Below are 22,689 nucleotides of genomic sequence, written 5' to 3' on the forward strand. Positions count from 1 at the left end.
AAATCTTTGGTTGCAAAATTGTAACATTTTGTATATTTCAAGATACCGAGCAATAGTTTTCAATTGTTGCATTGTTTGAGAATTAAACCTTGTTTGCAGAGATTCTGTGCAAGATTAAGCCTACAAGTAATATCAATATCAAAGGTATTATTGACAGCCAAAATCAATCAATCAATCAATCAATCAAGTTGCATTCCACTCGTTCGTCAAAAGTTTTCATTTCTAGATTTATACTTACATAGATTCACACAGAAAGTAATGACATTGTAACGGTCAAACAAAAATAATGATTTTATTATAAACAGATTCCTATTTCTATATTTGGATACTGTGGAAAATTAGTTCAGCACTTCAAATGTCCATAGTGAGCAGACTCCTGGCATTTAATATTTTGCTGGCTGGAATTCAAATACAACCATCACTATTTCATACCTTGACTACAGGGTGATTACGAGACTTGCATCATAGTTTGCATGGGTACACACTTTCTTTGCATGATGTGGGGACTCACAAGTGACCGAACCAGATGCACACTCTCCCCTCTGCTGGTTACTGTGGCCTTTAAGACGGACACTACAGTAAGTGATGGGGTCCTGTGAGCTGAATAATGATCACCATTTCTAGCTTTATGCACTTCAATCATGAGACTTAACCACCTGGACAATGATAAATATACAGCAATAACAACAAGGACCCCTCTATATAAGTGACAAACACATGCACACAGATCACAGCATCCTCTCTATGCTATAGCAACTGTACCAAACTGCAAAGAAGGTCTCATTTACTTTTCTGACTTTAAGGAGCTGACTAATGTGTAACAATAGTATTTGTCGAATAATGCCATTGTGCTGCATATTGTTTTACTATTGCAAAAGCTTTCATTTTACTGATTGGTCAAAATTTAATCAATCATTGTTTGGAAATATCATCATGTAATATATATATTTAACCACATTAACAGTTTAACCACATTGGCAGCTGATGAGTGCATGACACACAAAACAAGCTTGTCCTGCAATGTATTGACGTTTTTTTTCCCGACATCTATCTTAATATTCTGCTCTTCATTTGTTGAGCACTTATCAACACCATTGATGGTTTCCGGGATCCCCCCCCCCCCTGCTATATATATATAGAGTGGGGAAAATAATTATTTGACCCCTTGCTGATTTTGTAAGTTTGCCCACTTACAATGAGTGCAACAGTCTATAATTTTAAGCGTAGGTTCATTTTAACAGTGAGGGACAGAATATGACCCAAAAAAGTGGAATAAGACGTTGTATGAATTTTATGAATGTATTCGCATATTTTTGGTCCAAAATAAATATTTGAACCCCTGGACAAACATTATGTTAATATTTAGTAGAAAAGCCATTATTGGCCAGCACAGATGTCAAACGGTTTTTATAGTTTCTGACAAGGTTTGTGCACATTTCGGCAGGGATGTTGGCCCACTCCTCCCTGCGGACAGCCTCCAAATTGTTCTGGTTTTAGCCAGCTAGCCAGATGAAACCAAATGGTCAGTTCTGTGAAATTAGTGAATCTGCACTTTGCCCAAACCACAGTGTTGGACAGGATGTTGTGTTGCTGCAAAACCCGCTTGAGGTGAAATTGTGTTGTATATTTCTAATGGAGTTGTAGGCAGTACACACCGCTATCACAATATCAGAAACAAAGGGGCAGAGTTTATGCCAGTTTATGCAGAAACAAAGGGGCAGAGTTTATGCCTTATTTATTAAGCACTATATATACACTGCTCAAAAAAATAAAGGGAACACATCAGCAATGCGATGTAGCTCCAAGTCAATCACACTTTTGAGATATCAACCTGTCCAGTTAGGAAGCAACACTGATTTGTGACTCAATTTCACCTGTTGGTAAATTGTCTAATTTCCACCAGGTTTAAATTAGACAATTTGCAAGACAACCCCTATAAAAGGAATGGATTTGCAGGTGGTGGCCACAGACCATTTGCCTGTCCTCATCTTTTCTGGCCGATCTTTGGTTAGTTTTTCATTTTGCTAGTGCCCTCACCACTAGAGGTGGCATGAGGTGGTATCTGCAACCTACAGAAGTTGCTCAGGTAGTGCAGCTCATCCAGCATGGCACATCAATGCGTGCTGTGGCAAGAAGATTTGATGTGTCTCCCAGCACAGTGTCCAGAGCATGGAGGAGGTACCAGGAGACAGGCTAGTACACCAGGAGACGTGGAGGGGGCCGCAGGAGGACAACAACCCCGCAGCAGGACCGCTATCTGGTCCTTTGTGCAAGGAGGAACAGGAGGAGCACTGCCGGAGCCCTACAAAACGACCTTCAACAGGCCACTAATGTGCAGGTTTCTGCTCAAACAGTGAGAAACAGAATGCATGAGGATGGTATGAGGGCCCGACGTCCACAATTGGGGCCTGTGCTCACAGCCCAACACCGTGCAGCCCGATTGACCTTTGCCAGAGAACATCTTGGTTGGCAGATTCGCCATTGGCGCCCTGTGCTCTTCACAGATGAGAGCAGGTTCACACTGAACACATGTGACAGACGTGAGAGAGTCTGGAGACGCTGTGGAGAACGTTCTGCTGCCTGCAACATCCTCCAGCATGACCGGTTTGGCGGTGGGTCAGTGATGGTCTGGGGAGGCATATCCTTGGAGGGCCGCACAGACCTCTACGTGCTAGCCAGAGGTACCATGACTGCCATTAGGTACCGGGATGAGATCCTCAGACCCATTGTCAGACCATATGCTGGTGCAGTGGGCCCTGGGTTCCTGCTCATGCATGACAATGCTCGTCCTCATGTGGCCAGAGTGTGTCAGCAGTTCCTGTATGTCGAGGGCATTGATGCTATGGACTGGCCTGCACGTTCCCCAGACCTGAATCCAATCGAGCACCTCTGGGACATCATGTCTCGTACCATCCGCCAACGCGATGTCGCACCACAGACTGTCCAGGAGTTGACCGATGCCCTGATCCAGGTCTGGGAGGAGATCCCTCAGGAAACCATCTCTCGTCTCATCAGGAGCATGCCCAGACGTTGTAGGGAGTGCATACAGGCACGTGGAGGCCACACACACTACTGAGCCTCATTTTGAATCGTCTTGAAGAATTTCCACAGAAGTTGGATCAGCCTATGTTCTCATTTTCCACTTTGATTTTGAGTATGATTCTGAATCCAGACCTTAATGGGCTAATGATTTTGATTTCCATTGATCATTCTTAGGTTATTTTGCTCTAAACACATTCCTCTGTCTAATAAATAAAGATTTTCAGCTGAAATATTTCATTCATCGAGGTCTATATTGTGTTTTTTAGGTGTTCCCTTTATTTTTTTGAGCAGTATATATATATATATATATAGTGCTTAATAAATAAGGAGCAAAATAATCCAGTTTATACTGGATTATATATAGTCCATATGCAATAAGGTTTGCATTTCATCACAGAGGGCTCTTTCACAATAGATTAAGTCTGCAGAGAAGTGTTGTAGGGAAGCTGCTGAAGGGTCAGCACAGGACTGGCAAATGACCTTTACAGCATCCCTACCATGTGTCAAATCAAATCTATGTTATTCATGATTAAAAATATGCTCAGCATAGAAATACTGATAATTTTATATCCACAGCCAAGCTCAAATATAAGCATATGTATTTCACTACATACTTTTCACTCCCTCTTTCTTTTTAGCAATGGGTACACACATCTCTGCAGGAAAACTAGAGAAAGAAGTGATGTGTATCTTGTTCCAGATCATCCCTGATTAATCTGATGTGTAACTTTAATTAATCCATCTCATTGGGGACAAGTGGAGCCACCACTGCTTGAGCCAATTGAGCATACTCATGTACAAACAGGATATGCTAAGAACAGAAACAAACAAACAAACAACCCATCACACATCTACTCAGTTCAGGGAGAGTGACTCTAGTGTGTAGTGCCTCCTTCAGCGAGGGCAAATGAAGTGGTAATCTCTGCACGAGAAATTAAACACTCAAATGCCGTTCAATCTTTTTTCCCTGAAATAGTCGGATGTGATCATAATTATTTGATTAATAAAGAGGTAATGGAATTTATTTTAGTACATTGTGAGCATGTTGTTCAAACCACTGTGAGGCCACTTGTGTCTTGTTGACTGGGGCACCAGGATATGACACAGTAGTAGTAGAGAGCTACCACAATTTCCTACCGTGGTCAAAACCCGGCATTCACCAATTACAAATTTTGGCCTGTGTGTGGACCTTAACAAGGTCACAGTGTGACAGAGCAGCCATTCAAGACCATTCATCCTATCCTAAAAGGATTTTACTGGTCTCTTGTTGTACACGACACCCAACATTAAGGTGGTTGTACATGGTCAACCTTAACATGTGTTAGAATAAGATCTAAGAAAACACAGCTAGATAGCGCTTGCTTCTTCTATTTATCAAGATTAAAACTTCAGCTTTTGTGTTTGGTGGATTCCAAGCCGATACTTTAATGGACAGCGGAATATCTTTAATCTATTGTCATACAATACAATACAATACAATACAATGCAATGCAATGCAATGCAATGCAATACAATGCAATGCAATACAATAAAAGCTGTTTTACTTCTTTCTTCCATGGTTATCGTTTATGTACACTGACTCACACATGAGCTCTGAGCAGTGACACACACACACCCACCCACATACACACACACACACACACACACACACACACACACACACACACACACACACACACACACACACACACACACACACACACACACTGTGGCCGTGTGTTGTAGCATTGTGCGTCATTCCAATGCCAGCAGTGTGCATTCACAGTGTAGGCCAGTTCACATTCACAGCATAGGCCAAACTTGGCACAATTACCACAATATGACGAATTCAGCGCTAATCAGATGCAATTTCAAGTTGACACAAAGGCAACTAATCACAGACAGAGGCAATTGGACAGATACTGTCGATAGGTGACTAGAATAAACGTCGCCTGCTTGCCCTCCCCCAGCACTCCCTATACAAAAGTAACCTTGTGACAGCTGCTCAGACTGGATTTAAAACAGGACACACCAATCAATTTTAATTAAGGCTGTATCCATTGTGGTGGATCACAGATTTGAAATACCATCTGCTGCTGTGTCTCCCTGGTTTATAAAGGCCAGGTATTTGATGGTTTCAGAGTATAAAATGATCTGAGCTGTTACAAGTAAATCGGCCTAATGAGGTATAATCACTCAACAATAAGGTCCCTTTGGTTTTGTATCCCAAATTCAATAGAAATACCTCTAGTGATATAGAGATTTAACCTCAGTAGAGCCCTATGATTGAGAAGGAGCAATCTAACCTTGAGAAGGTGGGATCTAGAAAGGGAACAAAGGAGCAAATTCAACCTACAATAAATCCTCACACACTGTCACATTTCAGACCTGCTTCGGTTCTACTTGTCCGGCACAGTGTGAGAGGAGAGCCACATTTATTTGTCCAGAATGCATCGATACGACTGAGAGTGTGTTAAATTTCCAAGCAATGACTTCAGTGATGATGCTCACGTTTTTTTTTTTTTTTTTTGTGACACCCCCCCACCCCACCCATTTTGGATGTTTTCAGGCATGACTCCTTTTGAAATTCTCTCTTGGAGACCAATAAACACTTTGAGGCAGCGGTGGGCAGAGGTAATGGAAATATACCCAGAGAAAACAGCTCTGGAATAAACTAGCTATGCTTGTTATTAGCATTGTTTGAAAAGAAAAAATCGCATTGATGATTGGTTTCATGGGTTACATTCAAAACCAATCCCACAGGGCAAATTAAAATCCCGTGGAGTGAGAGGGATATAAAAACAAGGGAATCAGGGAGAGAGCATTTAGTAACTCGTATTATAAAACCAGTTTAGAAATGCAATTGGACTATATACCAAATTTCATACAAATGGGATGTGTGTTATCATAAAATAATGATATGTTAATATATGCTAATTATTATTATTATTAAGAAAATTGAAAATTAATAGACAGCAATGGTTCAACTAGCCATTAGCTCAAATCAGCTGAGAATTATATATATTTATTCGACACAATACGGTACATGGTTGGGCGAAATTTCATCACCAACTGCCAACATTATGATAATTAAAAAAGTGGATTTTACAATTTGATTGATTTGACTATATAATAATTTCATATGTGTGTGTGTGTGTGTGTGTGTGTGTGTGTGTGTGTGTGTGTGTGTGTGTGTGTGTGTGTGTGTGTGTGTGTGTGTGTGTGTGTGTGTGAGCCCTGTGATGGACTGGCGGCCTGTCCAGGGTGTCTCCCTGCCTGCTGCCCAATGATTTCTGCGATAGGCTCCAGCATCCCCACGAAACTGACAGCAGGATAAGTGGTTTGGGTATGGATGTTATTGTTGTAAGATGAAGGTAAGATGAGGTCATCCTCACTGTTTTCTTGCTGCTTGTTAATATAATCAGCCTCCAACCACAACGAGATGAATTTAGCATAGAGACGCTAGGAATATTTTCAGCCTAGTTTGTGCTCGCTAACATGTACTGACACAAAGAAGATGAAAGGGTGCATAATGGAGGCTGCGTATAACAACGACTTGCCTTTCCCTATGAAGCAACAGGCTGAGATTCCCGTCAGATCAATATCATTTCCAATAACAAATACTGAACTCTGCAGAATAGGTACTCTCCATTAACATGTGTGTCTACTATTATCACAGTAACCATAACTTGCATACCAAATGTCCATTGCACTCAGTAACCATGTTGTTTATTACTTTGTTTGGTAACTATGACACTAATATTTGAATATATGTTCCCAAATCTGCCTGCACATTATTATGCATCTATGTTTTTAATAAGCTGGTAAAGTGATATTTCTCGTCTCGCATGAATGCCTCCTCACTACTAGCTAGATTATTTTTTTTCTTCTCTTGGCCTGTTCACCTCCTTTATCAGCACTGAGCCACTGTGTCAGGCTTGGGTTGGGTGCCAGAAATGCCAAAATGATGCCATTTATCTCCCAGAGCAAAAGAGAGAGGCTCATTTATGTTGTGGGGTTAGCCATTCCCTGCCCTTTTCTATCCTGATAGTGATTTGCCTTGTAACTCAGCAAATGTTAGCATGCACAATGGCACACTTTTCTTATCTCTGTGGTATGGCTCTTTTGAAATTGACAGAGTCATTTGACATGATTTCAAAATGCTGCACAATGTGCATTTGTAAATGAAAGCAGACAGATTTGAAGTCAATCCTCTTGCTGTATGCTGTTGTAAATATGGTTCACGTGTGATATGATACATCATATCATTGATAAAAAGGACAAAGCTTGTGAAATTCTTATCTCGATTGCTGTTTAATGTTTCACTAGGCTTGACATCAAACTCTCCAGAAAAACCCTTCACAAAAAAAATTAACTCATAAACAAATTATACAGTTCTGAATTTCTAATCTGAAATGATAATCCCCAAACAAACAAATGTACAAGGGTTTCCGCTTACGTTCTGGGATCATTAGTTAATCAAAGTGTATGGGGTCAGTGCAGAAGACCTCGTTTCAAGGCCTGATATGACACGGCCAGACATAATCCAGATGACATGTCAGCAGAGAGCGGGCATCACTGCACCATCATGGATGATTCATGTATTATCTCACCCACTCAGCTCTCGTGCCGCTCTTCCACTGAGATGGCTGCCAGACAAAAATGGACCCAGCGGTTCAAGGGGAGGAGAACATTGGGTTTTGGGGCAGCCATTCATGGTTTGGGCCTCTTTACTTTTTTTTGAGAAAAAAAAACATTTTTTTTTCTTTTTGGATTTTTTCTCCCATTTTTCTCCCCAGTTGTATTTGGCCAATTACCCCACTCTTCTGAGCCATCCCGGCCACTGTTCCATCCCCTCTGCCGATCCAGGGAGGGCTGCAGATTACCACATGCCTCCTCTGATACATGTGGAGTCACCAGCCGCTTCTTTTCACCTGACAGTGAGGAGTTTCACCAGGGGGACGTAGCGTGTGGGAGGATCATGCTATTTCCCCCAGCCCCAAACAGATTCCCCGACTGACCAGAGGAGGTGCTTGTGCAGCAACCAGGCACATACCCCCATCCGGCTTCCCACTCGCAGAAACAGCCAATTGTGTCTGTAGGGGTGCCTGTCCAAGCCCGAGGTAACATGGGGATTTGAACCGCCAATCCCCATGTTGGTAGGCAACGGAATAGACCGCCACGCCACCCAGACACCCGTTTTTGAGAAATTTTACTCTATTTTGACACTTTACTGGGGGGGGGGGGTTCATCACCCCCTATGTGAAAGAGTCCACCAACAAAACATTAGCACGCTAGCATTAGCTACACTGTGACACCTAATTGACCATGGAAGCTACGATGGATTAGGAAAATTAAAACCTTTTAACCTTCATTTTGCCAAGAGCCTAAGTGGCCATGGTTAGTGCCATCCATATAAAAACCCAGGCCCCAACCAGTACTATGCAATGATGGATAAGGTACACAACCCTCCTGGTTTGGCAATATCAACATCTCTTTGGCATCAGGGAGTTTATTTTTTGTTGTAAGGTCATGAATGCTGACTGGGGAGAGTGGAAGTGAAAAACCTGCATCTATGGTTTTTGGTGAACCTGCTGTCAAATTTGGGTTATTACTATAAGTTACAGCCTTTTGTGTAAACTACACACTGATGGCAGTTTGCATAAGGGATAAAGGCTCCTTTCGTAAACTGATATCTGTACAACTCTATACAACTTTTTCCTCGGCGCACAGTGTGAAAGGAATTAGAAATTTAGGACTTGGAGCAACTATCAGCCGGTGACCACTTCACATTTTTATCGCTGATAACTATGAGTGATGGGACTCTTTATTTTTGGCATGCACAGTTAGAAAAAGGCACCATACTCTTAAATCAAGCCATCAATGATCTTAATAACAACATAACTGAGCTGCTGGGGTTGATGCTGTCATTATCTGTTTTCATGACATTGGTAAAATGTTTTGAAAGGGCCAAATTTATTTGTTAATGTGCCACATATTGAGCCATACTTGGTGGTATCACTGAAACAATCATACACAACACAGGCTTTTGGCCAATTAGTCGATTGTGTTATGTAGAAATAGACTGCACGGATGAACTAAACCTGGGATCCTCTCACACTCTCTAACTACTCAGACAATGACTGACACATTAAAAACGTATGTAATTAGGGCATCCGGGTAGCATAATGGTCTATTCTGTTGTCTACAAACACGGGGGTCACCGGTTCAAATCCCTGTGTTACCTCCGGCTTAGTCAAGCGTCACTACAGACACAATTGGCCGTGTCTGCGGGTGGGAAGCAGGCTGTGGGTATGTGTCCTGGTCGCTGCACTAGTGTCTCCTCTGGTCGGTCGGGGCACCTGTTCGGGGAGGAGGGGGAACTGGGGGGAATAGCGTGATCCTCCCACATGCTACAGCCCCCTGGCGAAACTCCTCACTATCAGGTGAAAAGAAGCAGCTGGCGACTCCCCATGTATCGGAGGAGGCATGTGGTAGTCTGCAGCCCTCCCCGGATCGGTAGAGGGGGTGGAGCAGCGACTGGGACGGCTTGGAAGAGTGGGATAATTAGCCATATACAAGTGGGAAGAAAGGGGGGGGGTCGAAAAAAAAACGTATATGATTTTAATCAGTCCAGCAAATTGAACATATGATAAAAAGCCCAAAGATTGTTTTCTTTTTTTCTTTTTTTTACCTTGCATCCTATCAATGTGTTTTCCTGTCACATTGTAGACGTTAAGTTGAAGAGCCTATGGGATGCAGCTCACAGTGAATGGACAGGTTGTGATTAAGGGTGTTTCTCAAGATCATGCATGGCTGCTGATGGAGACTGTGGTGTCTGTTATGGGATCATACTGGTGACCTTCATGTATCTCACCCCAAGGCTGCCCCTCCCGTTTCCTTCTCTTGACTGCAATTGCTAGATGAAATGTCAAACATGTCATGACCCACACTGTAGTACCTTCATGATGTGTATTGGAAAATCTAGCTTATTGTTTATTTTAAGTGGTAGATATTGTGAGGTGAGAGACACTTGCATGAAAATCAATCAAGCAAGGATTCAGATAGTAAAAAAAAAAGGCCTCATCGTAAGGCAAGGATGTTTAAGGACCGTCAGAGGCCCTTTGATTTTCCTGACAGACTGTGCTAGAGATATCAGCATATAGAGATATACTAGGCATGCAAGAGGCCGCCGTCGCTCTCCTTTGCAAGCTTGTAAAATCTTGTTTTTCTCGTGCGACTTGTTGCAGCCATGCGTGCCATAACTGTGCCTTAATGATGTAGTGTTAACACACATTTGAACCAACTCAACACAATTTTCCTCAGTCAGTCTTCGCTCATCTATCTGACAGTGGGTTTCTTTTGCTGTTATAATGTTTCAGGTTTTATCACAATATTCCTGTAATGCTTTACATTACAGGTCATCCATTATGCAGAAGTAACCATATGAGTAAAATGGATGTAATTGAACTAAGAGGACCAGTAATTATTCAGTAATATACAAGAAGAATACTAGTTTTTCTATATCCATTGTTTGCTCGCTTGTCATTATAATGTGCAATTAAATATAATCTACACAAAACACTGTATGTATGGGTTAAATTCAGCAGATTGACGGAGAGAGGCAATGACAGCAAGTGTAAGATAATGATACCTTGACTATGTTGGATGTCCTTTGTGAGCAACAGCCCAGGAATATCAATTATATGCTAAAGGCACACTTCAGCTGATCCCTTTGCTTGAAATGGTGTGCTGAGCAGCTCAGAAACATAATTAATTATATCAGCAAACAACACTCTTATTACACCAGGAGTTGAGGAAAGCCTTTGCCATCCTGTGGTACATGCTCCTATCTTCCATACTACCATACTGTTAACTGAATCTGCTGTGCACTTATAATAATAATAATAATAATCCGGAAAAAAAAACACCTCAGTGAAAGTCACAGAGAAGCTGACCAAGTACAAAGGCCTGGCGATTGAAATCAACAGGATGTGGAGTATGAAGACCGACACAACACCAGTGGTCATCGGAGCTCTAGGACCCATGAAGAAGGGAATGGAAAAGTTCACCAACCATATCCCAGGCAACATCAAAATCCATGCAGTCCAGAAGATCGCCCTACTCGGAACAGCCCACATATTACGACGAGTACTGTCAATCAAATGACATCTGCCTTATAGTGCCTCAGGTCCCTAGTTTGGACCCTATCTACAGGATGTAAAACAGGAAACACGAAAGAAAATAATAATAATGATAATGATGATGTGTTCTTTGCTTGCTTGTCATTATAATGAGCGATTAAATATAATCTACACAAAACATTCTACGTTTGGGTAAATTCAGGTGATGACAGCAAGTGTAAGATAATGATACTGTTGTGTTACGGTAGTTTAGTGAATGACGTTTTTCTAAGTCATTTCAATTGCTTTCTGCGACAGGTAGTGGTTCCTTTAAGAAACACAGGAAGTTAGCCTCCCATGTGACTTTAGTCAGGAAGTGAAGACGCATTGCACAAAGAACGGCTATTTTTTTAGGACAACTTTTTCCATCAGCAAACATCTGCACACATCGTACGCCGTTCGTAGCATCGTTGGTATGTAATGTTAGCTGTTATCATTATCTACAATTTCTGCTACTCATACTACTACTGCTACTACTACTACTACTACCTCTACTTTTGGCTGCTCCTGTTAGGGGTCGCCACAGCGGATCATCCATTTCCATTTCTTCCTGTCTTCTGCATCTTCTTCTGTCACACCAGCCACCTGCATGTCTTCCCTCACCACATCCATAAACCTCCTCTTTGGTCTTCCTCTTCTCCTCTTCCCTGGCAGCTCCATATTCAGCATCCTTCTCCAATATACCCAACATCTCACCTCCACACATGTCCAAGCCATCTCAATCTTGCCTCTCTTGCTTTGACTCCAAACCGTCCAATTTGAGCGGTCCCTCTAATATAATAGTTCCTAATCCTGTCCTTCTTCGTTACTCCCAATGAAAATCTTAGCATCTTCAGCTTTGCCACCTCCAGCTCTGCCTCCTGTCTTTTCGTCAGTGCCACTGTCTCCAAACCATATAACATAGCTGGTCTCACAACCATCTTGTAAACCTTAACTTTAACTCTTGCTGGTACCCTTCTCTCGCAAATCACTCCTGGCACACTTCTCCACCCACTCCACCCTGCCTGCACTCGCTTCTTCACCTCTCTCCTGCACTCCCCGTTACTTTGGACAGTTGACCCCAAGTATTTAAACTCATATGCCTTCGTCACCTCCACTCCTTGCATCCTGACCATTCAATTGTCCTCCCTCTCATTCATGCATAGGTATTCCGTCTTGCTCCGACTGACTTTCATTCCTCTTCTCTCCAGTGCATACCTCCACCTCTCCAGGCTCTCCTCAACCTGCACCCTACTCTCACTACAGATCACAATGTCATCTGCGAACATCATCATCCATGGAGACTCCTGCCTGAGCTTGTCTGTCAACCTGTCCATCACCATTGCAAACAAGAAAGGAATCAGAGCCGATCCTTGATGTAATCCCATCTCCACCTTGAACCCATCTGTCATTCCAACCACACACCTCACCATTGTCACACTTCCCTCATACATATCCTGCACCACTCCTACATACTTCTCTGCAACTCCCAACTTCCTCATACAATACAACACCTCCTCTCTCGGCAACCTGTCGTATGCTTTCTCTAAATCTACAAAGACACAATGTAACTCCTTCTGGCCTTATCTATACTTTTCGACCAACGTTCTCAAAGCAAACATCACATCTGTGGTGCTCTTTCGTAGCATGAACCCATACTGCTGCTCGCTAATCGTCACCTCTCCTCTTAACCTAGCTTCTATTACTCTTTCCCATATCTTCATGCTGTGGCTGATCAACTTTATACCGCTGTAGTTGTTACAGTTCTGCACATCGCCCTTGTTCTTGACAATCTGTACCAGTATGCTTCATCTCCAATCCTCAGGCATCATCTCACTTTCCAAGATTGTGTTAAACAATCTAGTTAATACCCCACTGCCATCTCTCCTAAACATCTCCATGCCTCCACAGGTATGTCCTCAGGACCAACTGCCCTTTCACTCGTCATCCTCTTCATAGCTGCCCTCACTTCCTCCTTGCTAATCCACTGCACTTCCTGATTCACTATCCCTACATCATCCAACTCTCTCTCTCTCTCATTTTCTTCGTTCATCAGCCCCTCAAAATACTCCTTCCATCTTCTCAGCACACTCTCCTCGCTTGTCAGCACATTTCCATCTCTATCCTTGATCACCCTAACTTGTTGCCCATCCTTTGTAGCTCGGTCTCTCTGTCTAGCCAATCGGTACAAGTCCTTTTCTCCTTCCTTAGTGTCTAACCTGTCATACAACTCACCATACGCCTTTTCCTTTGCCTTTGCCAGCTCTCTCTTTTATCATTATCTACAATTGTAATTCATTATTTGGTATAAAATAAACGTTTTGTGTATTTGATGTAAAAAGGCTACCAAGCTATTTTCGGTCGATTCCATGTACAACCAATGCTATGTTTATAGTCACTAGGAGTTATAGTAAAACACAATGATTGACACCGTATTAAAATAAGACTGTTATGGCTTATTTGATTGATAATTTGTTAAATATGCAATATAAACATGCAAGAGTGGAAAAGGGGTCATTTAAGTGTGTTTGCAGTGTATTTATTGGGTATTTACAGTAAGCATAGTTTTGTTTTGCTTTTGTTTTGTTTTATCTGTTCTCAGTTTCACCCTTTTGTAAATCAATAAAACTGCAGACAACGGATTCTGTCTCCAGAGTTTTGATGAACGGGATGAACGGAAGGTGTTTAACTTACTGCCAAGTTTCAGTACACAACAAGGGCGGCATAGTGAAACAACTGCTTCAGCGCAGAAGATAACGCAGTATATGCTAGACAGATGATGGAAAAGAAAGAGCCCACACTAAATACTAGATCCTGTGCTTCATTTTCTTCTAAATGCTCAAGGTTCTACTACTGGGGCTGCTGCCGCCATGGCTCATGCTAAAGCAGAGGCAGCCAAGGCCTGCCTACCTTATGCAAAGAAGGAAATGGCGCTGAAAGTAGAAAAAGTACAATTAGAGGCAACAATGGATATGTTGGCGTTAGAGAGAGAAACGGCTGTAGCTGTGGCTGAAGCAGAAGCCTTAGAGGCAGCCGTTGAAGGCAGTGATCGAAGTAACTGCCAGCTTCAACTTGAAGCAACCCCCCCTTGACTCTGTAGAGCGTACCGGAGAATATGTCGCGGAACAGGCCAAGAGCAAAATAAAATACAGTCAGTACCAGCACTACATCTGCCCTCTCAAGATGAGATCAGGCGGCTACACACAGAGCCAGTGTCACCATTCTCTACCCAAAACCCACAACTCGAGGCAGAGAGTAGCCAAGTTGACGCTGAACTTTGCTTTACAGCACCAAACAGAGTAACAGCTCAGCAGCCGCAGCTTGCTGCAGATATGACTCTCTACTCCAGAAACATGCAGGATTATCATTGCACATACAGAGCAAGGTCCAGAGACCACAGTCTCCCACGTTCTTCTGTACCCAGTTACACACCTCACTACCCTCATCATGACCAATCTAGTATGACTGACTTCGTCAGATATTTCGCTCGCCGTGAGCTGGTCACCACATGTTTGATCCATTTCAATGACCAACCACATAGCTACAGAGCCTGGAAACGGTCCTTTCGGAATGTGGTCAGTGGCCTTGATTTGACATCCACTGAAGAGATGGATTTGCTTTCAAGTGGCTGGGGAAAGAGCCAGGTGAGCACACCAAATGGATCAGGGCAGTCCATGTTAACTTCCCAGATAGAGGACTCAGGATGATATGGGATAGACTAGACGCATGTTACGAGGCCCCCGAAGTAATTGAAGATGCCCTTTTCTGATGTCGATAGCGTCCCAAAAATCTCCAACAGAGATTATTCGAAACTCCACAAGTTAAGTGATCTCCGCATGGAACTGGAGGCAGCTAAGGCAGATGGAGACCTTCCAGGCCTTCAATATCTCGATACATCATGGGGAATAAATCCTTTAATCCAAAAGTTGCCCTTCAGCCTACAAGAGAAGTGGCTGTATCACGGATCCAGCTACAAATAACAGCACCATGTCTCATTCCCTCCCCCATTTGAAGTTTTTGTTGACTCCATCAGAGAACAGGCTAAAATAAAGAACGATCCAATCTTTAACTTCACTGGCCAAGCGGATGCTCCTCCAAAAGCAGACAAGACTCCATGGAGTCTAAGCAGACAGAAGGAAATCTCAGTCCACAAAACAGATGTACTTCCTACAGCTCCTCTTGCCTCAGACAGAGATGATCTTAAAGCAGAGGATACCAATAGACAGTGCCCCCTCCATAAAAAGCCCCATCTACTCAGTAAGTGCCGGGCTTTCCGTGAGAAGCCTTTAGAGGAACGCAAAGCATTCCTGAAGGAGAACGGAATTTGCTTTAAATGTTGCACTTCTACACAACACATGGCTAAGAACTGCAAGTCCACAATAACATGTCTTGAGTGTGGGAGTGAGAAGCATATCTCTGCCTTCCACCCCAGACCAGCACCATGGACCCAGGAGCCATGCCTCTCTACAGAGCATGGTGGGGAGCAAGACCTTACACCATCTTTAGAAGTCACAACTCGCTGCACCGAAGTGAAGGTCTACGCAATCCTCGACGAGCATAGCAATAGATCTTTGGCTCGTTCTGAGTTCTTTGATGCCTTCAATGTCCAAGGCTCCACCTCTCCATATTCTCTCTGAACCTGCTCTGGAGTAACAAAGACCATGGGGAGAAGAGCCTTAAGCTACCAAATTGAATCAGGTTTAGGGACCTGGCTTAGGGAGCTGGTAGCTGGCTTAGGGAGCTGGTTAAGGGAGCTGGCTTTTAGGGAACTGGTTTAGCGAGCTGGTTCAGGGAGCTGGCTTAGAGAGCTGGTTTAGCTTCCTCCCCCCACTGAATTGTCTCCCTGCATCCCACACAGCAATCACTATCTAACATGGAACAACTGTATGTTTGATTTCTGTTTGTTCCGTTTGACTGCAAATCTTCCCAGAGTGAAAATCAGTGGGACAGCAGATTGCTGGCAACCTGTTACCTCAGAAGCACAGGAGTACGGGAACATATTTAGAGCCAGACATATTTTTTTCATCTGCAGCAGGCAGAGAAAACTAGGAAATACAAGTGCCATAATTACCTTTGTAGGCTTCCAAAGAGATTTGATAGACGCCTGTCTGTCTGTCTGTCTGTCTGTCTGTCTGTCTGTCTGTCTATCTATCTATCTAGAGGGCAGCACACATGCTTCCCCCTCCTCTCTCTCTTACTTGTCTTTAACACAACACACACACACACACACACACACACACACACACACACACGCACACACACACACACACACACACACACACACACACACACACACACACACACACACACACACACACACACACACACACACACACACACAAAGCCTAGCGATTAGACGTTATATCTCCTTGAGCTGAGGAAGCTGACAGGAAGCATGTGGCAGTATCTTTTTTTAACATTACACTTGAGGAAGGCAAACTGTCTCTAGCTGATCGAGTGTAATTTGTGATTTTGGGCTATACAAATAAAATGGACTTGTGCCCCCCGACATCCAAGGCGGCAGCGACAACCGACACAGTGCTATGAAGACAGGACTTGCGTCGCTGTCCATGGTATCTAAGACGCAAAGTGCCCAAGTGATATTTCGAGACCATCTAATGAAAGCATGCCTCTAAAATTAGCTTTGACTGACGCGAATCACGTAGCCATGGTCAAGGCAACACGAGTGAGCGGACCGGACTCATCCTCTCGCCAGACCATTTTAAAACACCGAGACTTTACGCTCGTCTGTCTTGACAAGTCACCTCACTTACTTTCGGTGATCTTCTGCAAGCCGAGCACATCGTCGGGCGTTATGGCGGTGTGTCTGAGCAGCTCTTCCTCTGTTGTGACGGGGACCGCCGTGTCTGGCGAGTGGCAGCCTTGTTTGACTTTCATGTCTCCGGGCGCTCCGGCTGGTTTGCTGTGTGCGGGACAGGGACCGTTCGACTCCCGGTCAGTTGTGTCGTTAGTTTATACGCCGGCACTACGCACGGCTCGTCTGCACACACAGGGATGGCTCGATATGCTGCCTCCTCCACCCTCCCCACCCGGGAAAAGATAAAAATCAACTCGTCGCTCACTCAAGGCTCAGCGGCTCTCTAACTAGATCTTTACTTTAAACCCTCTGGTCCTGCGCGCACGCGCCGTCCTTCACTCTGTGTGTGTGTGTGTGTGCGCGCGCGCGCGCGCAGGGGCGTTTCTAGTAATAGGCAACCTAGATATTCGCCTAGGGCCCCCGGCCACCCTCATATTTTGGGGGCAATTCAATCTATATATAGTTTTGATGATTATAAAGTCAAATGAGTAACACACGTATTAAGACGTATTTATTTGTAATGAGTGAGATGATGAGAGCGCTGCACCTGTTGTTAAATACTTGATTGCACATTAGTAAATATTTTGTGTTTTTAATTTTTATTTATTTATTTTCATGTTTTCTTAATTATTTTATAACTGCACACATTATGTTGCTTCCTTTTTCGTTTACCTTTTTTTGCACACCTACTGTTGCATTTTTATTAATTTCATGTTTAAAATAGTAAAATTAAAAATAAGGATATAATTATTAACCTGAAGATGGCGCTTTTTTTGGTGGGGGGGGGGGCGTAGGAGCTTGACTAGGGCACCAGAATGACCAGAAACTCCACTGTGTGTGTGTGTGTGTGTGTGTGTGTGTGTGTGTGTGTGTGTGTGTGTGTGTGTGTGTGTGTGTGGTAGTTTCCTCGGTACACGCAAAACGGGTGGCTTTATTTTAATCATCATCAGCCCATAGCATATGATTTACATCATTTTCATCCCCATCAAACCATTCAGTGACCCCTCGTGACCTGTGGATGGGGGCATTGTCATCCTGGAAGAGACCACTCCCATCAGTTTAGAAATGTCTCATCATAGGATAAAGGTGATCACTCAGAATAACTTCGTATTGATTTGCAGTGACCCTTTGCTCTAAGGGGACAAGTGGACCCAAACCATGCTCCCCCACAGCATAATAGAGCCCCCGGACCCCCTCACCGTAGGAGGTCAACCATTCAGGTTTTTCCTTTAATTTGTCAGTGTGAGAACACACAGCCACCACACACTGATACCATGAACAGCCAAAGAAAAAAAAAAGATCATATTTTTTGTACATCAGGATATTTTATTTCTTTTTTTTTTTTCATTGGAAAATTGCTTTCCAGATGCCAGCATCCCTGAGAAAGTGTAAAATACAAATCTTCTGAGCCGCCCCGTCAATGAGATGGATGGGGTTCGACCAAAAGATCGGCACATCTGCAAAACACTACCCTGCACAGCCCGCCTCCTCCTTCCTGAATCAGAGCATCACCCTTCCCCTCTCTGAAAGAAGTTGCAGTTACCTTGCCTCACTGAAGTCTTCGTGAATCTTTTAGGACAACATCACTGAGCTGATCTCTGAGGTTCTGTAGTTGTGATGACCACAACATAACATTGGGAGACAGTGCCTCCCTCTGCATGACTAGCCTACTACAGCACATGAGCAGGGCAAAGAGCTGTCCATGGTAGTATTTTTTAGTTTTTTGTTTAGTTTTTTGTTTTTTTGTTTTTTTGAGGAGTGATGGTTATATGTGAGATAGATGAGTGTCTATCCCTTACTCGCTAAAATCTGCAGATCCCAGGAGAGGCAGAGTGATATGTTGAACAGGCTTATCGGCACCAATTTGTTTAGCTAGAAACACATAGCAAGTTGATGTATAAAATCAAAGGGTCGCAGGGATGGAACTGAAACAAACTAATCAACACAAACTGAAGTCTATATTTCATCTACTGATCTCCCATAATCCCCCTTTCATTAATATAATAAATCGTGCTATAATTTCATGAGGTTTTAAAGGCAGAGAGCTATGGTATTGCTTTCAACAAATGTTACTCGGTTATTCTGGAAGTCAGCGACTGTCAGAACCCGTCACCCCTTCAGAGTCATTCAAGATGCCACCTACCCCAGTTTTATGAGCAAAAAGCAATAGGAATACTCTGAAGTCTTCTTCTCACAGGGATAAGTGGGTATTGACGAATCTCCGAGGGATGGTTAGCACCATTGTAAGCCTGACCGTCGCTATTCTCCCTCTTAACCCACAGCTTGCTGCACTGCTCTCTATGCGGTCATCTCGAAGCAGCCCCTGCGATGCGTCTGCATGTCCCTCACCCTGCGGATGGACTGAATCTGGGGGTGGTGAGCTCCCCATTCATTCCAGTGCTTGTATGGGCCCATCTCAAACACATACTGGTAACCACGGTAGCCGGGGTACTGGTACCCCACCCAGCTGTGTAGAAGAGATATGCAGAGAAAGGGTCGTCAACCACGGAGAAAAAGTCCACACTTTACAATTATCAAGACGTCAAATATATTCATAAAGCTTATTCAAAAACATCCAATGCTGACCAATATGCTGAACAACATCAGTATTTACCAAACAAACAAACAAACAAACAAACAAAGATAATTGCAGATAGAAGGAACAATACAAATAATTAGAACAAACCCCAAACATAAATTCATAAGAAAATAACAACACAGGAACAACTGGAAGTCAGGGAGTGGTTATGGGTTTTAGGAGGGATTTAAAAGAATCAGTAGTTGGGGCAGATCTAATACACAGATGGGGTCTATTCCACAGCCTATGGGCAGCAATGGCAAACACATGGTCACCTTTCAGCTTTAACCAAGACTATGGAATAGACAACAGCAACTAGTTGGAGCATCACACGTGCACACACGTGTGCACAAACACACACACACACACACACACGAAAACACAACTAGTGGTGACTTACGTTCCACCGGTGACCTGGATGCTAGCCACACGGTCCTGGAAGCCGTAAGACCACAGGCTGGGAATGTCCTCATCACACACCTCCATCTTACGGCCCTCAAAGTTCATACACTCATAGAGGCAAATCTTGTGGTCCTGGGGGTCCTGCAGCACAATATTCTTTCAGGTTAATTCTTAGGTAGCTGGGTTTTTTTGAACTGGTAGTTGATGAGATTTGTATTTTGGCTCTAGCTTGTGAGTCATTCTCACAGCCCAGATTTTCCATGAAAATGAATGGCAATAGGAAATCAGTTGAGTAGATAGTAGGATGGCTGTGATACTTGGTGGCATGAATGGGTGGAGAGACAGACGGATTTGTTGTAAATGGAGTTAGATAGCATGGCTAGAATGATGACAAAAAAAAAAAATCAACTCTGGTAGGTAAAATAAACATGAAATGTCACAAAAATACTGAGGACAGGTGGAAAAGCCACTTAAATAAACCTACCATGCGGACGGGCCTGACGGACATCATGCGGTCAGACCTGTAGCTGTTGGACCAGGTATCCCAACGAGGGAACTCTCCCTTCTCCAGAATGAACATCTCACCCGTCAAGTTCTGCTGCTCAAAACCCACCCAGCTGCAGAGAAACAGACAGACAGAGAGACAGCGGGCGAGCAAGAGAGAGAGAGAGAGAGAGAGAGAGAAATTGCATCAGCATGCAAGAGATAGCAGTAAATCTTGTAACTAATACTTACAATTGCTGTGATCTGCCAATGTTTTATTGGTTGGGTGGTAGATGTTGTGTTGGTGACTTACGGTCCACTCTCTATTCTGATGGAGCCAATCTTGTCAAAACCCTTCTCACACAGGTTACGGCACTCCGCAGTCAGTTCCATCTTACGGCCCTGGAAGTTCTCGTATTCGTAGAGGTGCATCTGGGGAGCAAATATTTTTCCAGTTAGACATCACTGGCTGCTAATAATCACGTGACGTTTGCAGTCTACCAGCTGAGCAAAGCGGGCCTACCTTGTGAGAGCGCAGTCCTATGGCAGAGTGGCTGCCAATGCTGCCCTGAGCACCTGAGTGAGACATAATCAAATCTACAAGGACAGAGGTGGAGAGAAAGAGAGACACAGACATTTAGCTCATCATTTAAGTTAACCTTTTAAGCAAGACGGGCTGGCAAGGCATTTCATTACCTACCTTGATGGTCAATGTAGAGCACGGTAAAGTACTTTTAAGGGAAATTACAGCACAGTAAATATAGCGGCTGACCAGAGTATGCTGAGTTGTGTGCAAGCGGCAGATGCATCACAGACTGAGTTTACAAGACACCTCTTGACAAGCACTGTGATTGTGAGAAGACCTCACTTGGTCGAGTCAGATTGAATCAATGGTGCATAACTTTATATTTCTAGGGCAGCAGTCTATCACAGGTAGTCATTTGTTGGCAGGGGAGGGGGGCTGAATTATACATTGAGACTTTGCTCAGATGTAAAGACAAAGAAATACTTGTCTCATCAAAAGAAGAATCAGCCTTGATACCTTTACCTCTTAAGGCTAGCGCACTTTGCTTTATGACTGATAGGTTTTCGTTTGTCCTCTGAGATAATTGTGCCTTTGGTCCACATTTTGGACTGGTGGTCTATACTATTTGTACAGTTTGAAAAGCGTGACTGAAAGAAGAATCTATCAGTCATATTCATATCTTGATATGAAGCAGCATTGTTGTCTAAGCACAATTTGTGTTTGCATTTAGACTACAATTTAATGTTTTCTCCTCTGACTTGCTGATTAAATCCACTCCATCCACCATTAAAATCACCATTTATCTATCTATTTATTTATTTTTTCACATTTTGCTTTGCTAAATTCTGTCAGCAACCATTCTTTAAATGTCACCGCCTTGTTGGATTCCATTCTCCAAGTTGTATTTCCTCATTAAGTTTCCAAAAACAGCTTTCGAGTATTTGCAAAAAGCCACATGAGCAACTTAAATACTGAGAAGACACGAAGTGCTTGGCCATCCGAACCCGCGAATTATTTCACCCGTCCTCCCCTTTTCTCATTTCTCTTAGCCATCGTACTAAATACGAAACAAAGCACTGAATGCAAAAATAACTTTTTCTCTTTAGTTCAAATCAAATTCACACTTAATTGAAGTGTAATTCAAAATCACATTTACTAAATCCAGATTTTAGTGTTAAGCAAAGAGGCAATCCTTTCTTTCCATTGTCAGCCTCAGGTGTCAGTAATAAGGTAAACCACAGTATTTCCCCTATCGATCCATGTCTCTAAAAACTTTCAAAATATGAGTTAAAAAAATAAATCCTAAAATGTCACAAAAAAAAAAACCAAAACCCTAATAGATCAACAACTTACAGAGCAGTGCAGGCTGAAACAGAACGACCTTTGGGAAAAGTGATGGAGGCAGGCCCCGAGAGTGGGGATATATATACATTTACATCCAACCCAGCACCACAGGGCCGTGAATCTCTCCGCTCATTGGCTGAGAGCACGTTAGGATGTGGGGCGGGGTCAAGGGTCATGATGGTTATCTGTGGACTTGTCCTGCTGATTCAGCTGGCCGTTTTGTTGTCCAGCACGGTTGTGGGTAAGTGGGTACAGGCACTGTGATCAGCAGAAAAGTCACTCTCTTTCTCACACACACACACACACACACGCGCGCGCACTAAAATCCATTGACTTTTTTTTTTTCCAGTCACCA

The 22,689-nt window shown here is 43.2% G+C and overlaps 2 protein-coding genes across 2 annotated transcripts in view; both read right to left on the reverse strand.

The window, feature by feature from the left end:
• The window catches only part of unc119a (unc-119 homolog a (C. elegans)), a 38,407-nt gene extending 21,188 nt beyond the window's left edge, over positions 1-17,219 (reverse strand). The window contains exon 1 of the mRNA XM_056283982.1: positions 16,958-17,219. Coding sequence (XP_056139957.1) covers positions 16,958-17,081 — 124 coding nt within the window. The 5' untranslated portion in view covers positions 17,082-17,219. The remainder of the gene's footprint in view (positions 1-16,957) is intronic.
• Positions 17,220-19,299: 2,080 nt separating this feature from the next.
• On the reverse strand, positions 19,300-21,053 carry crybb1l3 (crystallin, beta B1, like 3). Its single transcript, XM_056283310.1, has 5 exons — positions 20,988-21,053; positions 20,778-20,896; positions 20,466-20,598; positions 19,980-20,122; positions 19,300-19,468 (listed from the first exon to the last, which is right to left on the reverse strand). Exons 1-5 carry the CDS (start codon positions 21,051-21,053, stop codon positions 19,300-19,302), a joined length of 630 nt encoding a protein of 209 aa, XP_056139285.1.
• Between the last annotated feature and the right edge of the window lie 1,636 nt (positions 21,054-22,689).

Source organism: Lampris incognitus, chromosome 7 (genome assembly GCF_029633865.1).
Source record: "Lampris incognitus isolate fLamInc1 chromosome 7, fLamInc1.hap2, whole genome shotgun sequence".
Lineage (NCBI taxonomy): Eukaryota > Metazoa > Chordata > Actinopteri > Lampriformes > Lampridae > Lampris > Lampris incognitus.